At 39.1% G+C, this 21162-nt stretch overlaps 1 protein-coding gene across 2 annotated transcripts in view; it reads left to right on the top strand.

Annotated features, from left to right (window-relative positions):
• Positions 1–21162, top strand: part of aff2 (AF4/FMR2 family, member 2) — a 114977-nt gene that overhangs the window by 52337 nt on the left and 41478 nt on the right. For both annotated transcript variants that reach the window (XM_085904901.1, XM_085904900.1), the window contains exon 5: positions 19349–19393. In XM_085904901.1, coding sequence (XP_085761027.1) covers positions 19349–19393 — 45 coding nt within the window. The remainder of the gene's footprint in view (positions 1–19348; positions 19394–21162) is intronic.

Here is a 21162-nt window from a genome sequence, read left to right as displayed (position 1 = left end):
GATATTTCAAAAATCTGTTTCTCCCTTCATGTACACCAGCTCAGTGGCCTAGTAGTAGAGTGTCCGCCCTGAGACTGGAAGGTTGTGGGTTCAAACCCCGGCCGGGTCATACCAAAGACTATAAAAATGGAACCCATTGCCTCCCTGCTTGGCACTCAGCATTAAGGGTTGGAATTGGGGGGTTAGATCACCAAAAAAATGATTCCCGAGCGCGGCGCCGCTGCTGCTCACTGCTCCCCTCTCCCCCAGGGGATGGATCAAAATCACATGGGGATGGGTTAAATGCAGAGGACAGAGCCCTTTGAGACTGCTTGTGATTTAGGGCTATATAAACTTGGCTTGATTGATTGATTGATGTACACAGATAATGCAAACATCCGTCTCAAGGGGAAAAAATTAAGTCCAGTGTCAGACATTGGGAATGTCAAAATTGGCTTAAACTATAAACACCAGCACCGATGTCATGAGTGCAAAACCAACAAAAAAAAACCCTAAGGACTACAAGAACCGACCAGTAAATCACCATCATTGATTTTACATGAACAGTTTCCAAATTACTTCAGGTGCCATGAAATAGTTTAAGATAACCAATGGTCAAGCAGCTCAGTACGTGTGTGTGTGTGCATACACATATGTGCATGTAAGCCTTTAAATTGCTGTGGCAGCTTTCTGTTGGCTCTATAGAAATATCGATTTGTGCCTTTTATTCCCTCGGGTGTGTGTGTGTGTGTGTGTGCGTATCTTTGCGTGCATATGTGCGCGTAAGAGAGAGTAGACTGATAACATTATTGATCCTTTCCTCACATGGTTACAGTAGACTTAGACCTACTCCCAGACACACACGTACAACGCACAAACGCACACACTTGCACGCACATTTAGTCAGCAACATGAACTGCTGCTTAGAGTTTGAATCTGAACATGGTTATAATTTTGATAGTACAGTATTAATTCATTCACACTATTTCATGTACATATTGTCAACCAATTAAATTGTATTAATGTAAATAGTGTACCAGAAAGGAAATTGTCTGGGTAATCAATGCAGATGGACATTGTGATGATTTTGTCACAATGTCCATATATCAATAATCAGAAATGATTTGGCCTTATTAACAGGTCAGATATAGTCATATCTTTTAAAGATAGGAATTAGGCAGTAATCGATGCTGTGACTCTAATTCTTTTAGTCTCAGCTCTTTATACCGTACTTTGTTGACTATAAACCGCACCTGAATATAAGCCCCACCAGCTAAAATTAGCGGAAATATGAGTATCTGTACAAATCCTATAATATCCTAAAAAGCGTGAAAATGTATAGATATACAATACTCGGGAACGCAAATACTGGATGCAATTTTGTAGTACAAGGTGGAAATAGAAGCTTTTCTATTTTCTTTTGTATTTAAAGCAAATGTGTAAGCACACAGAAGGGTACTCGTTCCTTCAGAAGACACAAAGCAACATAATGTTCATGTTAGTCAATTCTGCATCCGCCTGGTGGATATAAGAGCTGATTTGGTTTCCACCATCTCCTAAGGGAAATATCTGGATTTAATTGCTCCGCGGCTAGCTCCTACCACTGTCTTCCGTGCAAGGCTGATGGGAGCGGGGAGCAAACAAAGCATGAAGAAACGGTTGTTAAATTGAATCAATGAGCTGAAAGATCTAAAAATGCTTTGAGAAGTTGGGAAGTTTACAATGAACTCCTTTTTTTTTGGCCAAAGATTACCATTGTACCAGTTCTATTATGGGCACGTACATGTTGACTAAATATAAACTTGGTAACCTTAGTTAAGGCTTGGTTAGGGTAGCACAAATAATAAAAAATTCACAAGACTAGGGAATTTAAATAATGACACAGAGCAGTTCTTCTCTGAGGCATTTAAGGAAAATGTTTTTTTAAGGGTGGTAGGCTTAGATAGGTAGCCAACTGCTTGTGATAGTGGTAGAATGGAACACATAATCAGAATCAAGTAACTCTTAATTGTGCCAGATAGCCAGTAATGGAACCAAGATGCTCAGTTACTTTGTAGTGGTGGAGGGGCATGCTGGGCAGCCAAGTGCATCACTGGATGCTCTTTTAGTCACACCCCCAATAAATTTAGAAACTTGAAATGGTGTTCAGTTGACCACTGTACTGTAGGTACATAATTCAGTGTTACACAGTTCTGTGTTTGGACATGTTTTGAGAAATTGTCTTCAAACATGTATAATGTATTTATAAACAAATCTCTGAAGAGATCTGACCCCACACAAAAGCACATTTCTCGATATTTCTTGCTAAAATACCAAATGTGCAAATTGTCTTCACTTTTTGAGAATGCTAAGATATTGAAGCATTTTTTGTTACCAACCCCCCTTTTAAAATAAATGACCTCTTTACTGGCCTCTAACGTTTAAACCCGTTAGTCATCAATCTTTTGTGAATATGAAATATGGAGTGATCATGTATTCATTCGGGTTCACAGTTATAACGGCCCTCCAAAGTAAACCATAATTATGAAGTTTCTTGCAAAAAACATAGTCTTCCACATTTTTTTTTAATAACACCTTTTATTATATCCTGTTTTTGATCTAACAAGGGAGAAAAGATAGTGAGGAATCAAACAAAACTCCTTGTTGGCCCCGGTAATGAGAAGCCTGTAAGAAACTGAGACCTTCATACAACATTGTGTCAGAAGACTTTCCAAATAATCCTTCTGATCATTAATTTCATATTAACAAAGAATGGCGATATCGCTCAGGGGAGATGAAAGAGGCTGTCAAAAACATTGATGCTTCATTGAAACACTTAATGTGAGGTCACTGCTCTGTTACTGACGTTTGTCTGAAATACACACGTAAACAATACTCAAGCATGTTTAGGCATGTGAGTGAGGTAGCAAGGTAAACTCTGATCTGACAGGTGACATTTCCAGCAGTGCTGTGACAGCTTTCATTTCAAAGTAGTTCAAAGAATGGGGCTGATGTAATTTCACACTGATTTGAAGACCCGCTGTGGCATTTCTGTCGGTCATGTGTAAAAGCACATACGGCGCCTCGCCACTAATGTAGCGGTAAATAAGAAGCAGGATAGACTTGGACCTCTACTCAGTAATCAGGAAGGCCACAGCAAAAAAAAAATATATTCTGCTCAGACTCAGCTTCTATTTATGCCTTTTTGCTTAAAAAAATAAACTTAATATGACACGTAAGTCTGATAAAAGAAAATGGACTATGATAAAAACCGACATGAGTATTAAAAGCTTGGTTAAATTTCCATCATGTAAATGACTTTGCTTCTTTACATTTGACTTGCTATTTCCAAAACACACCTTTGGGCAGAATCATTCTTTCGATTCAGTGTTTAGGCCTAATATCACACACACGCTCGCTCACTCGCTCACTCGCACACACATTCACAAACACACACACACAAAGATGACAGACAACAATATAATTTGATATTATTTTTAACAAATAGAGGCCATGCATGAGTGCAGGATGTAAAGAGAAACAATTAAGTTAGCAAATCAGGACATGTACATTGAAAAGGACATCCAGTCAAAGCCTAGTCTTATTTCTTTATTTTTGCTTTTTTAAATTTAATTCTCAACTGAAAAGACTGACCTATTGATTGCAGTTGAAAGAGTGAAAATCAAGATATAATCTTGGGGTGTAAAGTCATTATTACATTACACGTTTTTGAAAGAATAACATTAAGGGGAAAATGTCGTAGGGACATGCTGATGATGTCAAACAGCTGGCAGGGTTGTTAAATGAAATATCCTTTTAGAAATATATGTAGACATTGTAATCACAATATGGGTGTATTTATTGACATTAACGTAACTAAGGTAACTTTAAGTTCAATATTTACGTGCTACTCACTATGTAAAGCAGATCTTCATATCCAGTCTGTGATTCTAATCAGCTCTTTTTCAAGTGACATAATCAATCTTTTTTAGAACTGTCATCTTAAAAAAAGATATGTAGTATTTTCCAGACTATAAATCACAGTTTTTTTTCATAGTTTGGCTGGGGGTGTGACTTATACTCAGGAGCGACTTATGTGGGAAATTATTAAAACATTATATCATTTCACATATTATTGAACACCAAACCGCAAGAGGGTGCTCTAGGTCTGTGGAATAATTTGAACTACAACTGACGATGAGTCTGACATAAGCGACGTAGAAGAGGAAGTGCCGCATCTTCTACTTCCGGGGTTAGGGGAGTTGTTTATAAGTGACACAGAGGATGAAGATTTCATTGGATTTAATGATTTGGAGTGACACAGATGGTTCGATAAACTTGTTATATTATTTATGCTATAGTTCTTTGAATAACTTAATATGTTACGTCAGGCACGTTCTTAGTTCCTTGTTTGTGTATTTATGTAACGTTAGCATACCGTACCGTTCAGCCTGTTGTTGCCTATTCTATTTTTATTTTAAATTGCCTTTCAAGATGACATGTCTGTTTTTGGTGTTGGATTTTATGAAATAAATTTCCCCCAAAAAGTGACTTCTACTCCGGTGTGACATATATAAATCTTTTTCTTCTTTATTATGCATTTTATGGCTGGTGCGACTTCTACTCCGGAGCGACTTGTCGTCTGGAAAATACCGTATATATTTTTTATCAAGCATGTTGAGTGAACAATTCATCAGCATGTTCTGATTTACTGACAAAGATTATCTTCCTTCATTAAAGTGATTACTATGGCTTGTGGCCACAATGATGAAATCGCAGATGTTAGTTTTTTCTTCCTCTCACTAACAGTCTGCTCACTAGAGTGATCAATATTTTTATGTTAGCAATGGATCAAATGAGTTTGTGTAATGTGAAAGAGGTCACTTAAAGAGGCCAGTCTACTGAGAGTTATCATCCACACTCTGCAGCTCCACAAAATGTTTTATCATCTGCCAGCTGACTGTTCTGTGGGCCACAACTTTACTGTTTTAATTCACTCCGCCGCTCTTATCTTTGAAAAGCTCAGATAAACTCACCTTGCTCTTAAAAACCTCACCAGCGAGGCTGCATCTCTTCCTGTCCACTGAGGTCATAATTCCTTTTAAGTGGTGATGGTGTTCTTAGCGGCAGGAAATAAATGTACTGTACTTTCTCTCCCAAAACATCATACAATCAATTATGATGGCATTAATTATCCAATAACAAAAGTGTTTTGATGCAAGTTTCTATATAAATAAAATTAAGGATGAGACAGCGTCTCTCTCATACCAATAAACCGACCTCTCTATTTATGTCGCTGTTAAGAATGTAAATTTGTGGCTTTTGCTTAAATAATTAAGCTCAAGTAAGTGTTTGGAGGAAAACATTTATGGTTCATAATGTCTTGTCATTAGTTTTATCATTTAAAAATGTGTTGTCCAAAACTCTTTCGCACTTATGTCATGTTCACCATAACGGTCCTGGTGTGACCTACATTTCAGGTATATTTGCTTTTGCATAAGACCGAATGCTTGCTAAATTCACTGTGATTTGTATATAACAAAGATATTATTTATAATGTTTTGGATAAACATACCAACTGCTTCAATGACTGCCGAGATATTATGGTATCATTATTATTATTATTATTATTATTATTATTATTGTTGTTTTATTATTATTATTATTATTCCGACTACTACTACTACTACTACTACTACTACTACTACTACTACTACTAACATAAGGAGCAGGGATATACTCTGTCAGGAGAAGCTTTTACTGTTCGTTACTGCAACAATACAAGTGGAACAACTCTTGGAAATATAGAGAGGCCTAGGTATGAATATGAAAGTATTTTGAGGTGCCTTCACTGAATAGGCGATGCATTGCAACAGGGGAACATGGGGACATGGTATTCTGTCAATGCAGCAGTGTCTACCAGTGCACCAAACAGCTGGCCTCATTTGCATAATATCTCTCTGGCTTTCAAGTCACGACCAAGACATGCACACAAATACATGCACATGTGAAACGAGTATTCATAATACCGCCACTTCTATCATTTACTTAGGCACCACAGATGTATATCATCTGGATTTTAGGGGAATCGGGGGTCAGATATACCTCAAAAAGTGTACACTCCAAAATGGACTTGTATTGAGACAAACAATAATGCAATTGAGTGAATGGACCCCTCAGTGGGTGCTTGAAGTGGTACCATTCAAATTTAAACAGCTCACGTTGTATTCCGGTTTGATACATTACTCAGAGAGCTCCTGCTGCTCCCGTACAACACAACAGTTAGTACTGTGTCATGTATTGTAGGGACACACAAGAAGCATGAATGGAGGCAGCATGCCTCACATTATTTCTCTTTACATGGATGTTTCATGAACTGACAAGAGCGGCAGTTATTTAGCATATCGTGCACTATGACTAACTGTTCAGTTTACCCCTGGGGATTAGCATTACAGCAATGGATTAGCTGCAATGATCAGCATTGATTTTTACCATCTACATCAGTCTGAAGGTGTGTATTATTGAGCCTCAGGGGTTTGCCATTCCAACTAAAACTCCATTTCACTTCCTCTGGTTTGGACACTCTCAAGAGGCTGGTCAGATAAAGCGACTGTTATCACACTGCTGAATAGGAGGTCGTTGGTTCAAGAAGAGGCAAGGCAGAGCACTCGACACACTGCCGCTCCCGGTGATGGTGGTCTAAAGGGTCACAGTAGTAATTCCGTGCACTTTCACTACAAGTCTCCTTGATATACTTGATGGAATGCTTGGACAGAGATGCACTGGAGGAAGCTCTCAGGTGCTCCATATGAAAATGTACACATCAGCCCAATGTTACATGGAATATTTTCACATTGTTTGTAAGTGAGAAGGCTACTTCCTTGTAGATGATGAGGGTCAGGAGGCCTTCACCAGAATACACAAGGTCACTGTGTGAGTGAAAAGCAGTCACCATTCCATTCTGAAGGATTGTACCCATGATCTTGCTCCAATCTCAGCCTTTGGGCCAAGTAGAAGAGTTGAATTTGTATTGTGTCGAGGCTTTTCGCACCAACCTCTTGTTCTGTGGATAGATCGAAAGTGTGCTTATATTCTGTCCCACGTGGGGTTTGAAATGTAGGATGCGAGAGCTCACGCGCTAGCACCCCTACTAATGTGTGGGTTTCTACATTGTTGCATCATTTTGCTCCATTCCCTCCATTGTATTTTGACATTTATTAATTAGTGATTGACCCAAACTTTAGTATTCTTAGTTTTGCATTGCATTCTTCAGGATATATTTTGAACGCTGTGATGCGTTCATCAAATTGCCAATAACTGATTGATATTATAAGAGATGACGCATTTTCCATCTATTGATATTAATTCCCCAGGATATGAAGGTAGTAAAGCAACACATTTGATAGTCTTGACTGGTCAAATATGATACATTACAAGGCGACTTCATTTGAGACAATAAAACCTAGACCAAACGGCTTGTAAAATATCAGACTATTTCATAACAGCTTATGTCTGGTGCCCATAAAAACATGGTTATAAAAATCTTTATTGCGCTTGGCATTACAGGACAATTCATGGAGAACCCCTGCTGCTAGCACGCTCATATTATTCATTAGGTTCTGATACAGACCAGTGGCTGCTCCCAACTTTGTGTACGTGGTAGGGGCTCTTAAAAAATACGCACCGCTGGACTCGGCATTGCCAGTTTGCCAATCAGAGCATAGCTGTGATATGCAAATCACGTACACACGCGCAAACACACACACAGATAGAAATACGCACACAGGGAAAAAGCTTTCTCACACACACACACACACACACACACACACACACACACACACACACACACACACACACACACACACACGCACGCACACAGTGGGGAAAAGAGTGTTTTGATCTAGCGAGGGCTATTACAGACATTTTAAAATCCTATGAATATAAAAGAGAGAGAGAGGGAGAAGGAGGGAAGTTAAGAGAAGGGAGATGAGAAAGATGAGAAGGATGGAGTGAAGAAAGAAAAGGGAGAAGGGAATGCATGACAATCAAGGCAACAGCCTCTTGTTTTACTCTTGTGACGAATAAACTAAACAAGTGGAAGGTAGATTGATTGGATTGCTTCGATTCTAATTTGTGATTTCAGATATATGCTTATTTCTAAATACATTTCATATTATAGTGCCATGGTGCAAGTTGTTGCCTATCTGTGAAAATGGTATGGGTACAGGCGCTGTCCCAATGCTTGTGCCACACTGTGTCAAGAAAGGCATCTGACTTTAATCCTATGCCAGACAATGTTCTGATCCCTAACAAATGTGTCTGCTCTTTTAAGTTGAAGCGGAGCTATTAGTTTGTGTTTTTGTCCGCATTAGTAAATGTACTTTGCTTTTATGATGAATGCAAGTTGTTTCATCCTACAACTCAATTCTAATACAGTCTCCATAATAGCTTGTTTTTTTTTTACTCTAAAATAAACACTCCCCCGACTCTCAGAAAATTGAAGTATACATTGAAGGCAGAAACTAACATTATAAAAGAAAAGCTGAGGCAGCTAATGGGGCGATTAAGCGGGAGGAGAGTTGTGATTGAGAAAAAAAAGACTTGTGTTGGATTATTTTCTCCTTTTGAGTACCAACTAGTGGTTTACACCTCAGATCCTAACACCCTCAAATCCCCAGATTTAGAATTCATAATGCATGTACAGAGGAAGTGAAAGGTAAGATCAGTGGAAAAATGGAGAGTATAAAAAAATTCAAGAATGACGAAAAATACAATAAATTGCGTAACCTGGATACAGATTGGTAGATACACAATTCTATTGGGATTGTTGTCTTTCTTATTGTTGTGTTTTCCATCATATGTACAGTATTTTACAATGTTACTCATCAAAGCATTTCCATAAAAACAATTGCCCTCAGGTAATATTACATTCAAATAGGAGTGAGCCACACTATTTAGGAGCAGTTGTACTTTTTACAAACCACATTGGATATTTCGGGAGGTGCAGATGATGGCAGATTGAACAAACAAACTGTTCCAGCAGTTCAAGAGATTCGGAAAAGAAATGTGAGAATGTGTGACGAGCTCATTCCCATTTTGTGGTCCTGTGATAATGTCTATGTATAAAGCACAACATTAGCGCTTTGGGTTTCAATTTAAACACTCCCCCAGCGCACATGTGAAGTCCTGCTGTCCTCACAGCTCTGAGCTTATTGCCAGTGTCCTGCCTGAGTGCTTTGCTAGCACATCTGGCACTACTTCTTGCACACCTACAGATGTTGAGTGCTTGTTCGAACCATTTTACTTTGTTTCTATAACGTAATATCAAGGAGGATTACGACTTTTGATTCACGTTAAAAGGGTTAGTGATTCTAATGAATGATAACGTCCATTTTTCATTCAACGATTATAGCCAATCTGTTCTTGCTGCACTCACATGGCAGCTATTCAATAAGTATTGGATTTTTATCCACATTTGAAAAAGGACTGAATAACTGATGATACTGTATTATGTTTTTCGTTACGCTTCCGTGGCACGGATCCGATTTGTTTCACTTGGCAGCGGAAATCAATTTAAGAGTTACATCCAAGTGTGACTCCGCCCTTGAGTTGAGACTGAGGCTTTTGATGCCTTGCTCAAGGCCACCTTGCAATTGTAAGGATGCAGACTAGAATGCAATCTGGGGCATTGGAAATCGCGTAAGAAAAGCCCCTTAACTTTCTGTTTTCTTTTAAAAAAGAAATTCATATTATCTGGAAACATTATGCAAGTATCCTACTCCTGATCAGGTTGTCTAAAAAACAGGACTGAAACAGTGTGCCTGAATTGATTATAATATCTTACATAGAGACTAAGTCATATCCAAACCTGCAAACGAAATATGTGATCCTTGCTTGAGAATTTCTTCAAAAAGGAATAATTGTTCATTATGATAACCACTGATCATTACCTCATCTTTACAACTGCACTCGGCTACTGTTACACACACGCACACACACACACACGCATGCTAAGTCCATGGTGAATAAATAATTTTCTAATAATTGATTGAAATGCACCCTGTGTTGCAGTGAGAACTATTTGAAGTCAGAGTTGATGAATTTGAGTGAATAAACAAATACTAACCGGTGTCCTGTTGTATTGCTGACGACCCTTCATCACCCACCCGCTGTCCCCCCCTTTTAAGAAGCACTTATTTAGTTGGTAAAAAGGCATCATGCTGAGTACCACACACAGAGAGACCACACACGAACACAAGTTCTGCTAACAGAACAAAAAAAAAACGTTGTATTTTCCTGCCAACAGAGTGAATCATATATACTCAGCTTGAATGTTGCTGTGCACACACAAACACAAATCTGTCAGTCATTGCCTATTCACTGCTCTCAACTTCAATGCCAATCGGGATGCTTTCTGCATGTGTCCTTTATACTACTTTTCTTTTTTATGCCAACCAAAAATAGAGGCACATTTGTAAAACTACAGAAAACACCCATGCTCATGTTATTGAATTGAAAGTTATGTCCGAACTTGACTAGAAGGGTTTGAATGACTTAAGGGTTTTGTTTGGTCGTTATGTGATGAAATTTGAGCTGAAGTTGAATAAAGGCATCATTGATATTTTTCAACACAGTACAGTTCACATCACTGCCATGTTCCTCAGCGTCATTTCTGAGGTACAGCTGACATGAATCTTTTAAGACAACGAGCTTAATTGAACTGAAGTCTAGTGGGCTTTATGGACAGCTCTTATAAAGCACTGCTTGAAATAAGCGGTTTCACATCACAGTTTGTGGGTCAAAATTTCTATTTTGCAACTCATAAATAGCAAAACTGGAAATCAAACGCAGACACAACTGAACCACAGAGAGGGTGGCAAAAAGGGTTCATCATCATACTCACGTCAAACATTGTGGTTAGTCGATGGTCAAGGGAAGCTCTGCGCTACAACAGCTTTGGATAGCTGCTAGTATGCCTAAACACGTCACAGAGTCATCTCTAAGTCAGTAGTCATTCCCTGTGTGGTGGCAAATAAGCTACATTTCTGACAAGTGTCAGCACTTATTTTTTTTCCACTTAAAGCAATGGATAATTTGCCATCTTAAATTACCTAAGAAGCACTTTTGGGAAAATGCAACCGAAAACCAGGATACACAGAGGACAATTTCAGGTGCTATAGCAGCAGTCAGCAGGTACAAAAATACATAGCAAGAAACTTGTATAGTGTGACTATTTGAATGAATCATTTTTTTCTTTTTTTAGTTACAGACAAAAACACAACAGCAGCAGTTTGAAGGCAATTATAATGGAAAGTAGAACAGGCTCTTTCATTCGTTTTCTTTTTCGGATTCTGATCCATAATACATATGTTTCACACTGAGTAGAGTGGTAAGCAAAGCAAAATAACTTCAACGCGATGGATAAATGTAGATTTGTTGGGGTCACATTTAAACAGACTGAATTATATGGTGTAGTTAAATTGTTCTGGGCTGTTATTCACCACAAAACAAGGCTAATTAATGTATTCAACCTCAGTCCAATCTTGATGCAATTATATGGTCCAATGGCATTGATCACATCTTCTCTTCACTTTGTCCTCCTCACTTCTTCGCTCATATGCATTTAACAGCCAACTAATGTTGAGGATATGATCAAGAATTTATGAGACCGCTTAACGATTGAATAATTCAAATCACACTTTAAAGGACACAAATAATATTTCCTTTTTAAAACTAATTAAAACCAGTTTTAGCATTCTAGAAATGTGTGTGACATGCATTTGTTAAAATACCCTGAGAATCAATAATTAGAAGACATTTTTTACCCTCTTTTTTTACCCTGGTTCAGATTAGCCTGTTCTAATGGTCAGACCTACCTCATGCAAATGACCCACAGATCAAACCCGCCCACTGTGATGTGGGGCCAATGGCGAGCATGTCTTTTGTCGCCATGACGACTAGGGGCAGCACTACGTGGAGGCCACTTGTCATATATTGAATCGAGTCCGAACTGTGAGGCGCACTGAAGTGCCCACCGAGACAGCATCGAGTGAACTTTAGCGGTACTTTAAATAGCGAGCTGTCAAAGTACACTTGTTGTTCAGTGGGATATTTTTTGAATTAGTTAGCTAACAAAATATTTACTTGCTTGTATAATTTCTCTCCAGAGAGAGAAGAAATTAAAAAGGTAATTTTCTGCAAATGCTTCCTTAAAATGTCCTTTTCAGATTTTCAGGATTTTTCTCATTGAACGTATTGACAAGATGATTCCAATTAAGTACAAGTACCTGATATGCACGTATTCAATTCTATGGCTGCTGCCAGGTGGAACCCTCTCATCCCCGAACCCATCACTTTTTAGGAAAACAAAAAATGTTTGTTGAGCCAATTAAATGACATCACCAAAGGGAACAAGCCATTTTTAACAGTTTAACGCGCTTGGTGCGTTGCTCACGGGCGCCTAAACAGTTGTGAAACAGACTAGCATTGAACATCTAAAGTTGTGAAGAATGAAGAAAGCAGGACAACAGTTGGCCAAGTTTTGATTTATTGATCTTAAATGTCAAAATTAGGAAAAGTTATATTTGAAAACTATAGTACAGCTGGAGGTTTGAATGATAGAAAAAGAGCTGTATTATAGTACCAATGCAAGGACTAAAATAACCACACATGGAACTCACTCTGAACTTAAAATGAACTCCTTTTTTAGCGCACACTTGCACATTAGCGCACACGCATACACACGATACATTGCCTACACTCTAGTGCTTGCATAATGTAGATCAATTCCAATCAGTACAGGGCTAAAATGACAGACTTATTTGAAGCAATGTTTCAATGTCTACATTTAATTGGATGGTACCTCAACCGCTTATCTGCCTCTTTGCAGCTTGGAAAGGGAAAAGCAAGATGAAGGACAAGAGTGAATGGAGGGAGAGAGAAAGCTAAATAAATGTGTGGGGTGGCAGGAAGTAAGTAAGAGAGAAACAAATGGAATGAAAGGAGGGGAGAAATTTGGTGCAGAGTACTGTGAGAAAGTAGAATTCATTTAGTGGATGTCAGTGTCTGTGTGGTTGCGGATATGTCACATTCAGCCACGAATCATTCATAGCCTTGACATAACGTGAGTGATGAATGTAGAAACCTGGTTGAAATGAAATGCTAAATGATTCATGGAAGTGGTTGACTGTAAGCTGCAGTGCTAATTAAAAAAAAAAACTAAACACACAAAAACGTACATGTGCATGATGAGCCATCACCTTTTTGTGGTGGTGTTTGTTTGTGACACTGATCCAATGAGCTAAGTTGCCTGAGGCTTTATGCCCTTAGCAGGGTTAACCATGGCAAACAGGTCCTCGGTGAGGAACCATACAAAGCACCTGGAGGTAGGGCTTGATGGGTCTTGGTCACTAGGCCTGCACCCATGGACTCGCCAGGTGTGAGAGGGGCCAAAATGGTCACTGGGTAGTGTGGCTTGAGACAGGGACCTTGGCAGTCTGATCCACGCCTTCCAGAAGCTGTCTTTAGGAATGTGAAATTTCACCTCTCTGGCAGGGAAGGAGCCGGAGCTGGTCATATACTGCCCACCATAACTACCAGGTTCAGACACAAAGGTCTCCACATGTGCACTCGCACTGAGACACCTCAGACCGCAGTTCAACATTCAACTTTGTGGTCATGTCACCGGACTTTCAGCCGCATATCTTGGACACTCGGGTAAAGACAGAGCTGTCAATCAGTTGGTGATGGTGCTTCGATTATGGAAGAAAATGCCAATGTGACTGGCAGACCCAAATGTTGTGTGAGGGTATGCTGGGAACATCTGTCTAGGGCTGGACGAATAATCAACATTTCAATCGTGGTTTTTCGCTCAATGTTAATGTGCTTAATATGGCAACTTTGCTACGTTGTTAAAGTACCGCAAATGCATCAAGATGCTTGGGTAGTAAGTGCGTAGCGTATGTGATTTTGATATTCTTGAGCGTAGTTTAAGATGTTTGATGACACCCTAGTTGGAGTTTGCTGCGAACAAAATGAATTACATACATTGTCTATTTAAACTTCGGGCATTTTGTTAGGATGCCACCTGGATGTCACTGGTGAGGCGATCCAGGTATGTCCCACCAGGAGGAGACCCAGGACATGATGGAGAGACTTCTGGCTGGACTGGGAACATCTTGGGATTCCCCCAGAAAAGCTGGATGAAGTGGCTAGGGAGACAGGAGTTTGGAATCCCCTGCCTACAGTTATTAGCCATCCCCATATAACCGGAGGAAAATCGTCTCATTTACAGTATTCAATTAGGTTTGGACATTGTTTGAAATTGGAATGGGAAAGAAGAGGAAGTTTAGAGGAAGTTGAACCTGTCATTCATTTGAATCCTATGGAATGGGGGAATGTTTGCGTTGTTGAAATTCCACAAGTCTCCTAAAGTTTTATGAAATTCTATGGCAATAGAATGTCAAAAAAGTGGGCCGAATAATAATAAAAATGAAAAATATTTAGTACCAGACTTTTAAAAATGACTGCTTTAGAGAATATGACAGTATAGATGTGCAAAGAGGCTGTCAGAGAGGCTTTTTCCAGGACAATCTGCAGGATTTTAGACACACCAGTTCATGCAGACATCCTCAGATAACTCAAACATGCTCACTTGCTTGCTCACACATATGGATGCATACACATACAGCCACAAAGACACACACACACACACACACACACACACACACACACACACACACACACACACACACACACACACACACACACACATACACACCATGAGTCAAGCTTTTGATCTATCTCACATGCTGGTAATCCCAGTGATGGCGGTCAGTGCAGCTCTGTAAACAGCTGAAATATGGATGATAACAGGAGCACATGAAACTGAATAAACAAATAGTCTGTGAACAAAAAATATCCTTGAAGATTTTCCAAACCCGGCTGGACCCCTGTCTTGAAAAACCTCAATAGTGCCAACTGGATGACTGACAGTTTCACTTTGACGGCACCCTTTTTGTTTCCATGAAATTGTGGCAACAGTTTGTCTGTGTCACACTTTGACCTCTCCCACCGTTGACAGTGAAACAATATGAGCCTTTTCCTTGTCAGCGCATGAATAGAAATCCCGTGAAGTTACTTTGAGATGTAACAGGAAGTGGAGCGGGTGAGTTCACAGTTCATCAAGGGCACGCAAGGAAAAAAAGTTTGCATGCATTAAAAATTTGCCACGTTTGCCTCCCTCAACACAGACACAAAAGAACGTTTTTTCTCTAGTACGCATGACTATAATTGATTACATTACAAAAGAAACAAGACACCATGGAATGGGTTTAGTCACTTGAATAAATGAGTAATAGGAAATCTCAGACTTATATGACAAATGGGGGATTAAATATTATCATTTTAGAATGACGTGACAGACAATAGATTATATAACATTTGAGACACATCACAAATATATATTTACATTTATAATATTATACATATAAATATTTATAAATATTTACACCATAAAATAACAGCTGTAATGTGGAGTTTACGAATGAGCCACTATACGAACAATTTCAGGTTCACAAACAAACAGAGGGCTCGGTTGTGCCATTTTTCACTTTGCATGAACAGCATTGTCTCCGTCAGTTAAACATCCCAAGTATCTTTGTTTATTTTTCTTTTAATCACAATTAGCTGACAGGATCGCTCCAGTGGAAGTGAAAATAAAGTATGTTTTTTTTGCCTCACTGTTCAATTTGGTTTAGTAAAATCTATGATCTGTGCTGTTGTAGTAAAAAAGTAATAATAATCATTGTATTTATACCTTGATCCTTGGTGGATGCAGCAGGGGAAGCAAGGTCGGGAGCCCCTCCCATAAGAAAAACCCATTGGCTAGCGATGGCTTGATTGTACCAGTCCCAGCCACGGAGTTTTTACCCTGAGAGATTAAAAATATGCCCAGGGTCCACCTTTGGCATTGGTACGAGAGGTCGCTGCTGATAGTATTAGAGAGGCTTTGTGATCTAATGTTTACCCATAGTAGCCCTTTCTTTAATTGTCTTTTATTAGTCCCTGCACAGCGTTATGTTAACCATCTCAACTAAACCTTTTTTTTGCTGAGGATTTTAAAAACAACCCGAGTTGCATACAAAGTGCAATACATGCATTAAAATCCAAGTGTCATGGTGAGTCAAAGCCATTTCATAAAAATGTGTTTTAAAGATAGACAGAGAGGGGGCACGCTTAAGGGAACATCAATCCAAAGGGAGCATCAGAAAATCTTGATCCATTCTGAGGCTCCGCTTAGTTTTCCGGACCTCCAATAGCATGTGGTCCACTGATCCGAGGCACCGGGCATGTACGTACAAGTGGAGTTGTGCAGACCGTTTAAAAAGAAAAAGAATCTTAAAGTGAAATTTAAAATGTACAGGGAAGCCAGAATTTGAGTTACTGTACTCCCTCCTACGAGCACGCAACAGCATTTCGGACCAGCTGGAGAAGCTTGAGGGAGGACTTGATGATTCCAAAATAAAGTGCATCACAGAAATCAAATTAAGATGCAATTCTAACGAAGGCATGAGTTACTATATCAAAGTACAGTTGTACTGGCGTACGCAGAGGAGTGCAACAAAACCCCAGACATACTAGATTAGACATACACCGGCACAATAAAGAGGTTACACCCTTTTTTACGCTGAGGGCAGGAAATTATTTTATATTTGTCTATGTAGCCGTCAGTTTACTGGCGACCAGTATAAGGTATGCCAAATTAATCCGTTTCCCAAAGCACTTATCCTTACAAGCATTGCTAGTCGGAGCCAATCCCTGCTAACTTTGGGGGAGGAGTCAGGGAAACACGCCCGATTGATCACGAGCCAACTCACATGTCCACCTATGGACAATTTAGAGATTTGAATCAACCTAAGATGCATCTTCTTGAATGTTGCTGGAGAAAACCCAGGCAAGCATGGAGAGACCCTGAAAACTGAAAACACAAGAAGCTCTGAGCCAAGATTCAAACCCCAAATCTCAGAACAATGTGACAAGCCCACTGTTCTGATATCACTAAATAAAAAATAAAAACTTTTCAGATTCTCACAAAGAGGTGACTTCACTCTGAGTAAGTCCTTTGTCAGGGCTAAAACTGGCAAGCAAAACTTGACTGTTTCATAGTTTTTGTATTTTGATGAGTTCACAATTTTTCCTCCAATATTTTGGCTTTATTCCTGTGATAAAATTATTTCTTTTACTTTCGGTGCAGGCCTAATACTCGACTGTGTGTGTGTGTGTGTGGGGGGGGGGGGGGGGGGTTGCGTGCGTGAGTGCGTGCGTGTGTGTGAGTACATGTGCGAGAAGTAGTGAGAGGGAGAGAGACCTATTGTTGGTGTGTTCATGTGTATAGACCTCTATCATCTGAGAAGCTATTTCAGACAGAAAAGAATTTCTGCTTCAGTAATTGCCTTGGTTATATTTTCCACCCAACTCACTTCTTACTCTTCTCTTTTGTTCTTGTCATCCTTTCTCTGCTTCTTCTCTAGCAGAGACTTCATTTCTATTTTTTCAGATTTTTTTTGTTTTTTTTATTATTTCAGTATTATACTGCAACCATTTCTCATCTCAAGTTACAAACACACTCATAAACACACACTGCAACACTCACATATCCATTCAAATGTATTACAGGCTGGCAGCTATTCACAGAGCCTGGAGGCTGTTGCGTGAGTGTTGTGTCTTTTATTGCAATACATTCTCGATGCCAGCCTGTCTGGAGGTGCATGTAGCCAAGTGTTGTTCTGTTCTAAGTCAAATCAAGTCTGCTTACTACCAAGTCAAAGTCAAGCTGAGTCTTTTATAAATCGCAAGCCCTAAAATTTTGGACTCGAGTTTGATTCAGGTCATGTCATGTGACTCAGATCGTGACACCATACCAATCCATAGCGATGATTTTTTCCTCATGTCTTCTTGACTGAACCGATTTTACATTGAGCATTTCTCTTGCTAAACTCTAATTACGTTAGTATAAGGCTGTAGTTAAGAATGACATGTAAATAATTCATTAACTCTTTAAAAGCTTACTCTTGAACTGTTATTTGTTTTCAGATGAACATATTGCTTTCAAATAGTGAGTCTATCTTTCTAGAATCACTTCAATTTAGCACAGTTAAAGCTAAAATTGATTGGCAATATGTTTTTTCACTTTTAATGGTCAAGTCATTTTTTTGTTACATAGCATATGCCAGTGTCCCTTGTAGTTTTATTAGCTGTAATTCAGAATGAGGATGATGTCATGGTCATTATCGCGGGCACTAAATGTTTCCTGATGCTCGTGTTGGTGCAGTTAGTGATGTTGTGCGACAGAGGTTATGGTTATGGAGGGATTTGCTCTCCTCTCCTCCAGCTGCTCCTTTATCTCCTCACTCCTTTTTTTTATTGAGCCTGTCAGGGAGAAACAAGCCAGGAACTAGTCCATCACACTGTTTTATTTTGTTTTCAAATGCTTTTTGGAAACACTCATTTGGCAGTGGCATTTATACTTGTGTGGGGTACGTTTAGTTAACAATGCAGTGTGCGTATCCAGCAGAGACAATTAGGATTTGTTTCCAATAATGGAAGAAGTACATCATGCACTTTGGCTGAACTGACACAGCAAAGAGTAGCCGCTCCAAGAAAGCCATTTGTTTGGCTTATGCTTTCATTTTTACAGAAGACCTTTCTCTGTTTACTTGGATTTTGTTTTGATCATAACTAAAACTCAAGCATTTGGTCAGTTGTGCCACCTTTCCTAATCAATAGCGTACTTGTAGTCATTTTGGGAACAGTGCCTGGTATTCACATAGTAAATTTTATTGTGGTGTGATGTAAAGAGTGGAAAAACCCAAATTTCCCAATCTGTTTGGACTTCAAGGTCCGAATGACATTTCATCAATATATTGTAAATATCAGGGTTTCAAGTTTAAGACCTGAACCTGAAAACCTGTTTTATACTATCTGACATGGAAAACATGTTTGGAGTTTTTTGAACGAAGCACAGTCTATATTTTTTTTTTGGGCTCTTAATTGCATATATCATTTAATTTTTATAGTTTTATAAGATTCTTTCTTCTACATTCAATTAAGAATCAGTTTGGTTAACCTCCACTGAACTGCCAGACACATTTATGGAAAAGACAACATGAAAACAATGAAGAATTGAGGGAATTGGAATCATTAATTCAAAGAGTGAGTTAATTCTAAATACCATAAACATTAAAGCCCCGTGAAGCAATATCGAAAATATGGATGGATGGGTATTTCAAGTGGCATTCCTCAAGAGCATGTAACACAAACAGTGTTATGTTGTCACTCATGTTTTGTATTAAAAGTGACAGTTTCTTTGTCTTCCATTTGTTTTCTACAGGTCAACCTTCCAAATGACTCCAGTTGTGTAGAAGAGATTTTGCGGGTATGTTGTACACGTACACACGCACGCCCGCCCGCACACCCACACACAGTCATTGCCAGGATCATCAGCTGTTTTAAGTTTGCTTGCAAATTTGTTCTCTCTGGAGGTAGACACATTATAGCCAGGAAGAGCTGAATGGAGAGAAGATAAATGCATGTAATGGGAGTTCTGTTGGCTTTTGTTAACAATAAACGTGCGTTTGGACAATTGTCCAGTCACTTCATGCAGAAATATCTCATTCCTTCTACCCTAGTTTCTCATCTACAGGTAATGAGATAATTTCATCACCAACTCTCAACCCCCTTTTGAAATTTCTGTTTGGTTGGTTGCTTTTTCCTAAAGTGAGGTGAGAGTCAAGTCATCACAGCACTAGCCAAGATAGTTGCAAAGGCCGTCAAGACAGCATATGATATAATATGATAATTTATGGCTCACTTTCCTCTGTCACCCATGATTGTCTCCATTCTGTCTCTTGTGATGCTCTCTTTGTGTGCCTGTTCATCGCTCTCTGCCCTCTGTCATTCACCTCCCCTTCTCACAAATCAATAAGCTGGTCAACTGCCTGTGTGACAGATCGCGAGCTGTGAGCCGCATGAGGAGCCTTAGGTCAATAAAACGGGTAGGCTTAAAACTACAGATTGAATTCGATAAATTCAATCTGTACTTTGAAACCGTGTCAAATGGAAAGATCAGCAAGTTCAAAATGTAAAGTGTGGCACGTCAAAGCAGATGACCGCAGCTGTTTTCCCTTTTCTGTCGCAACACAGCAATAGGTCAGATGCAAACGTTGATGTGGGTGTTAACTTCATCCATCCATTTATTTTCTAAATGATTGTCCTAATTAGGGTTGAGCTGGGTCTTTCTGGTCGTTCCAGGGTGTCACCGCCATACTTTGTGATGGGCATGTTGCAAAATAAGAGCATACAGAAGAAGTTCATCAAATAATTTCTCTTTTCATGCAACACTTACATTTTATATGTCAAGTGCATTGACCAAAACTGATAAATATATCTTTCAGAGTGTGTCATTGTGGTCGCAAGCATCCATTTGAGCATTTTCCAGAGAGCTTATTCTCATAACATTCTTGTAAGATGGTGCCTAACCAAGCTGACTTCGGCCTCATGACATGCATGCAGCCTGGCCCAATCACCAGCTAATCACTGGGCATTGTTACATGCATCTTTTCCACATACAAAATCCTCAGAGGTGATGAAAAACCCTTGTAATGTTTGCTACTTTTAAGAGGAATACCTTTAACCCCCCCCCCCCAAGGGAATTTGGTTTTAATGTAAAAGTACAAGTATCGTAGGGCCATTTTGATTATCCATTGCAGTCATAATAATAATAATAATAATAATAATAATAATAATAATAATAATATAGTGAATGAATGAGCGAATGAATGAATGAATGAATGAATGAATGAATGAATGAATGAATGAATGATAATCATCATCATTATCATCCTAAATAATTCTGTACTGAGTGGAGATATTGTAGTCATATAAACCCCAATAATCCTTGACTAAATGACAATGAGATGAAATCACTTTGATATACAGGTCTGTGTGTGCATGAGGGAGCGAGGGAGGATTTGTGACTCACTGAGGTAATCACTCACATTAACATTTATAGAGGCTAATAGACATTATTAAAATACACATACATGCATAATCAGGACTGCTGTCTGTCAAAACATAGTCATTCTTCTAGCATGCACATTTCACAAAGATGCCTGGAAACACAAGCGACATCGGACTTGCAGTCAC

This window comes from Syngnathus leptorhynchus, chromosome 2 (assembly GCF_054491065.1).
Source record: "Syngnathus leptorhynchus isolate UIUO chromosome 2, UIUO_Slep, whole genome shotgun sequence".
Classification (NCBI taxonomy): domain Eukaryota; kingdom Metazoa; phylum Chordata; class Actinopteri; order Syngnathiformes; family Syngnathidae; genus Syngnathus; species Syngnathus leptorhynchus.
This window is presented reverse-complemented; position numbering and strand designations above follow the sequence as displayed.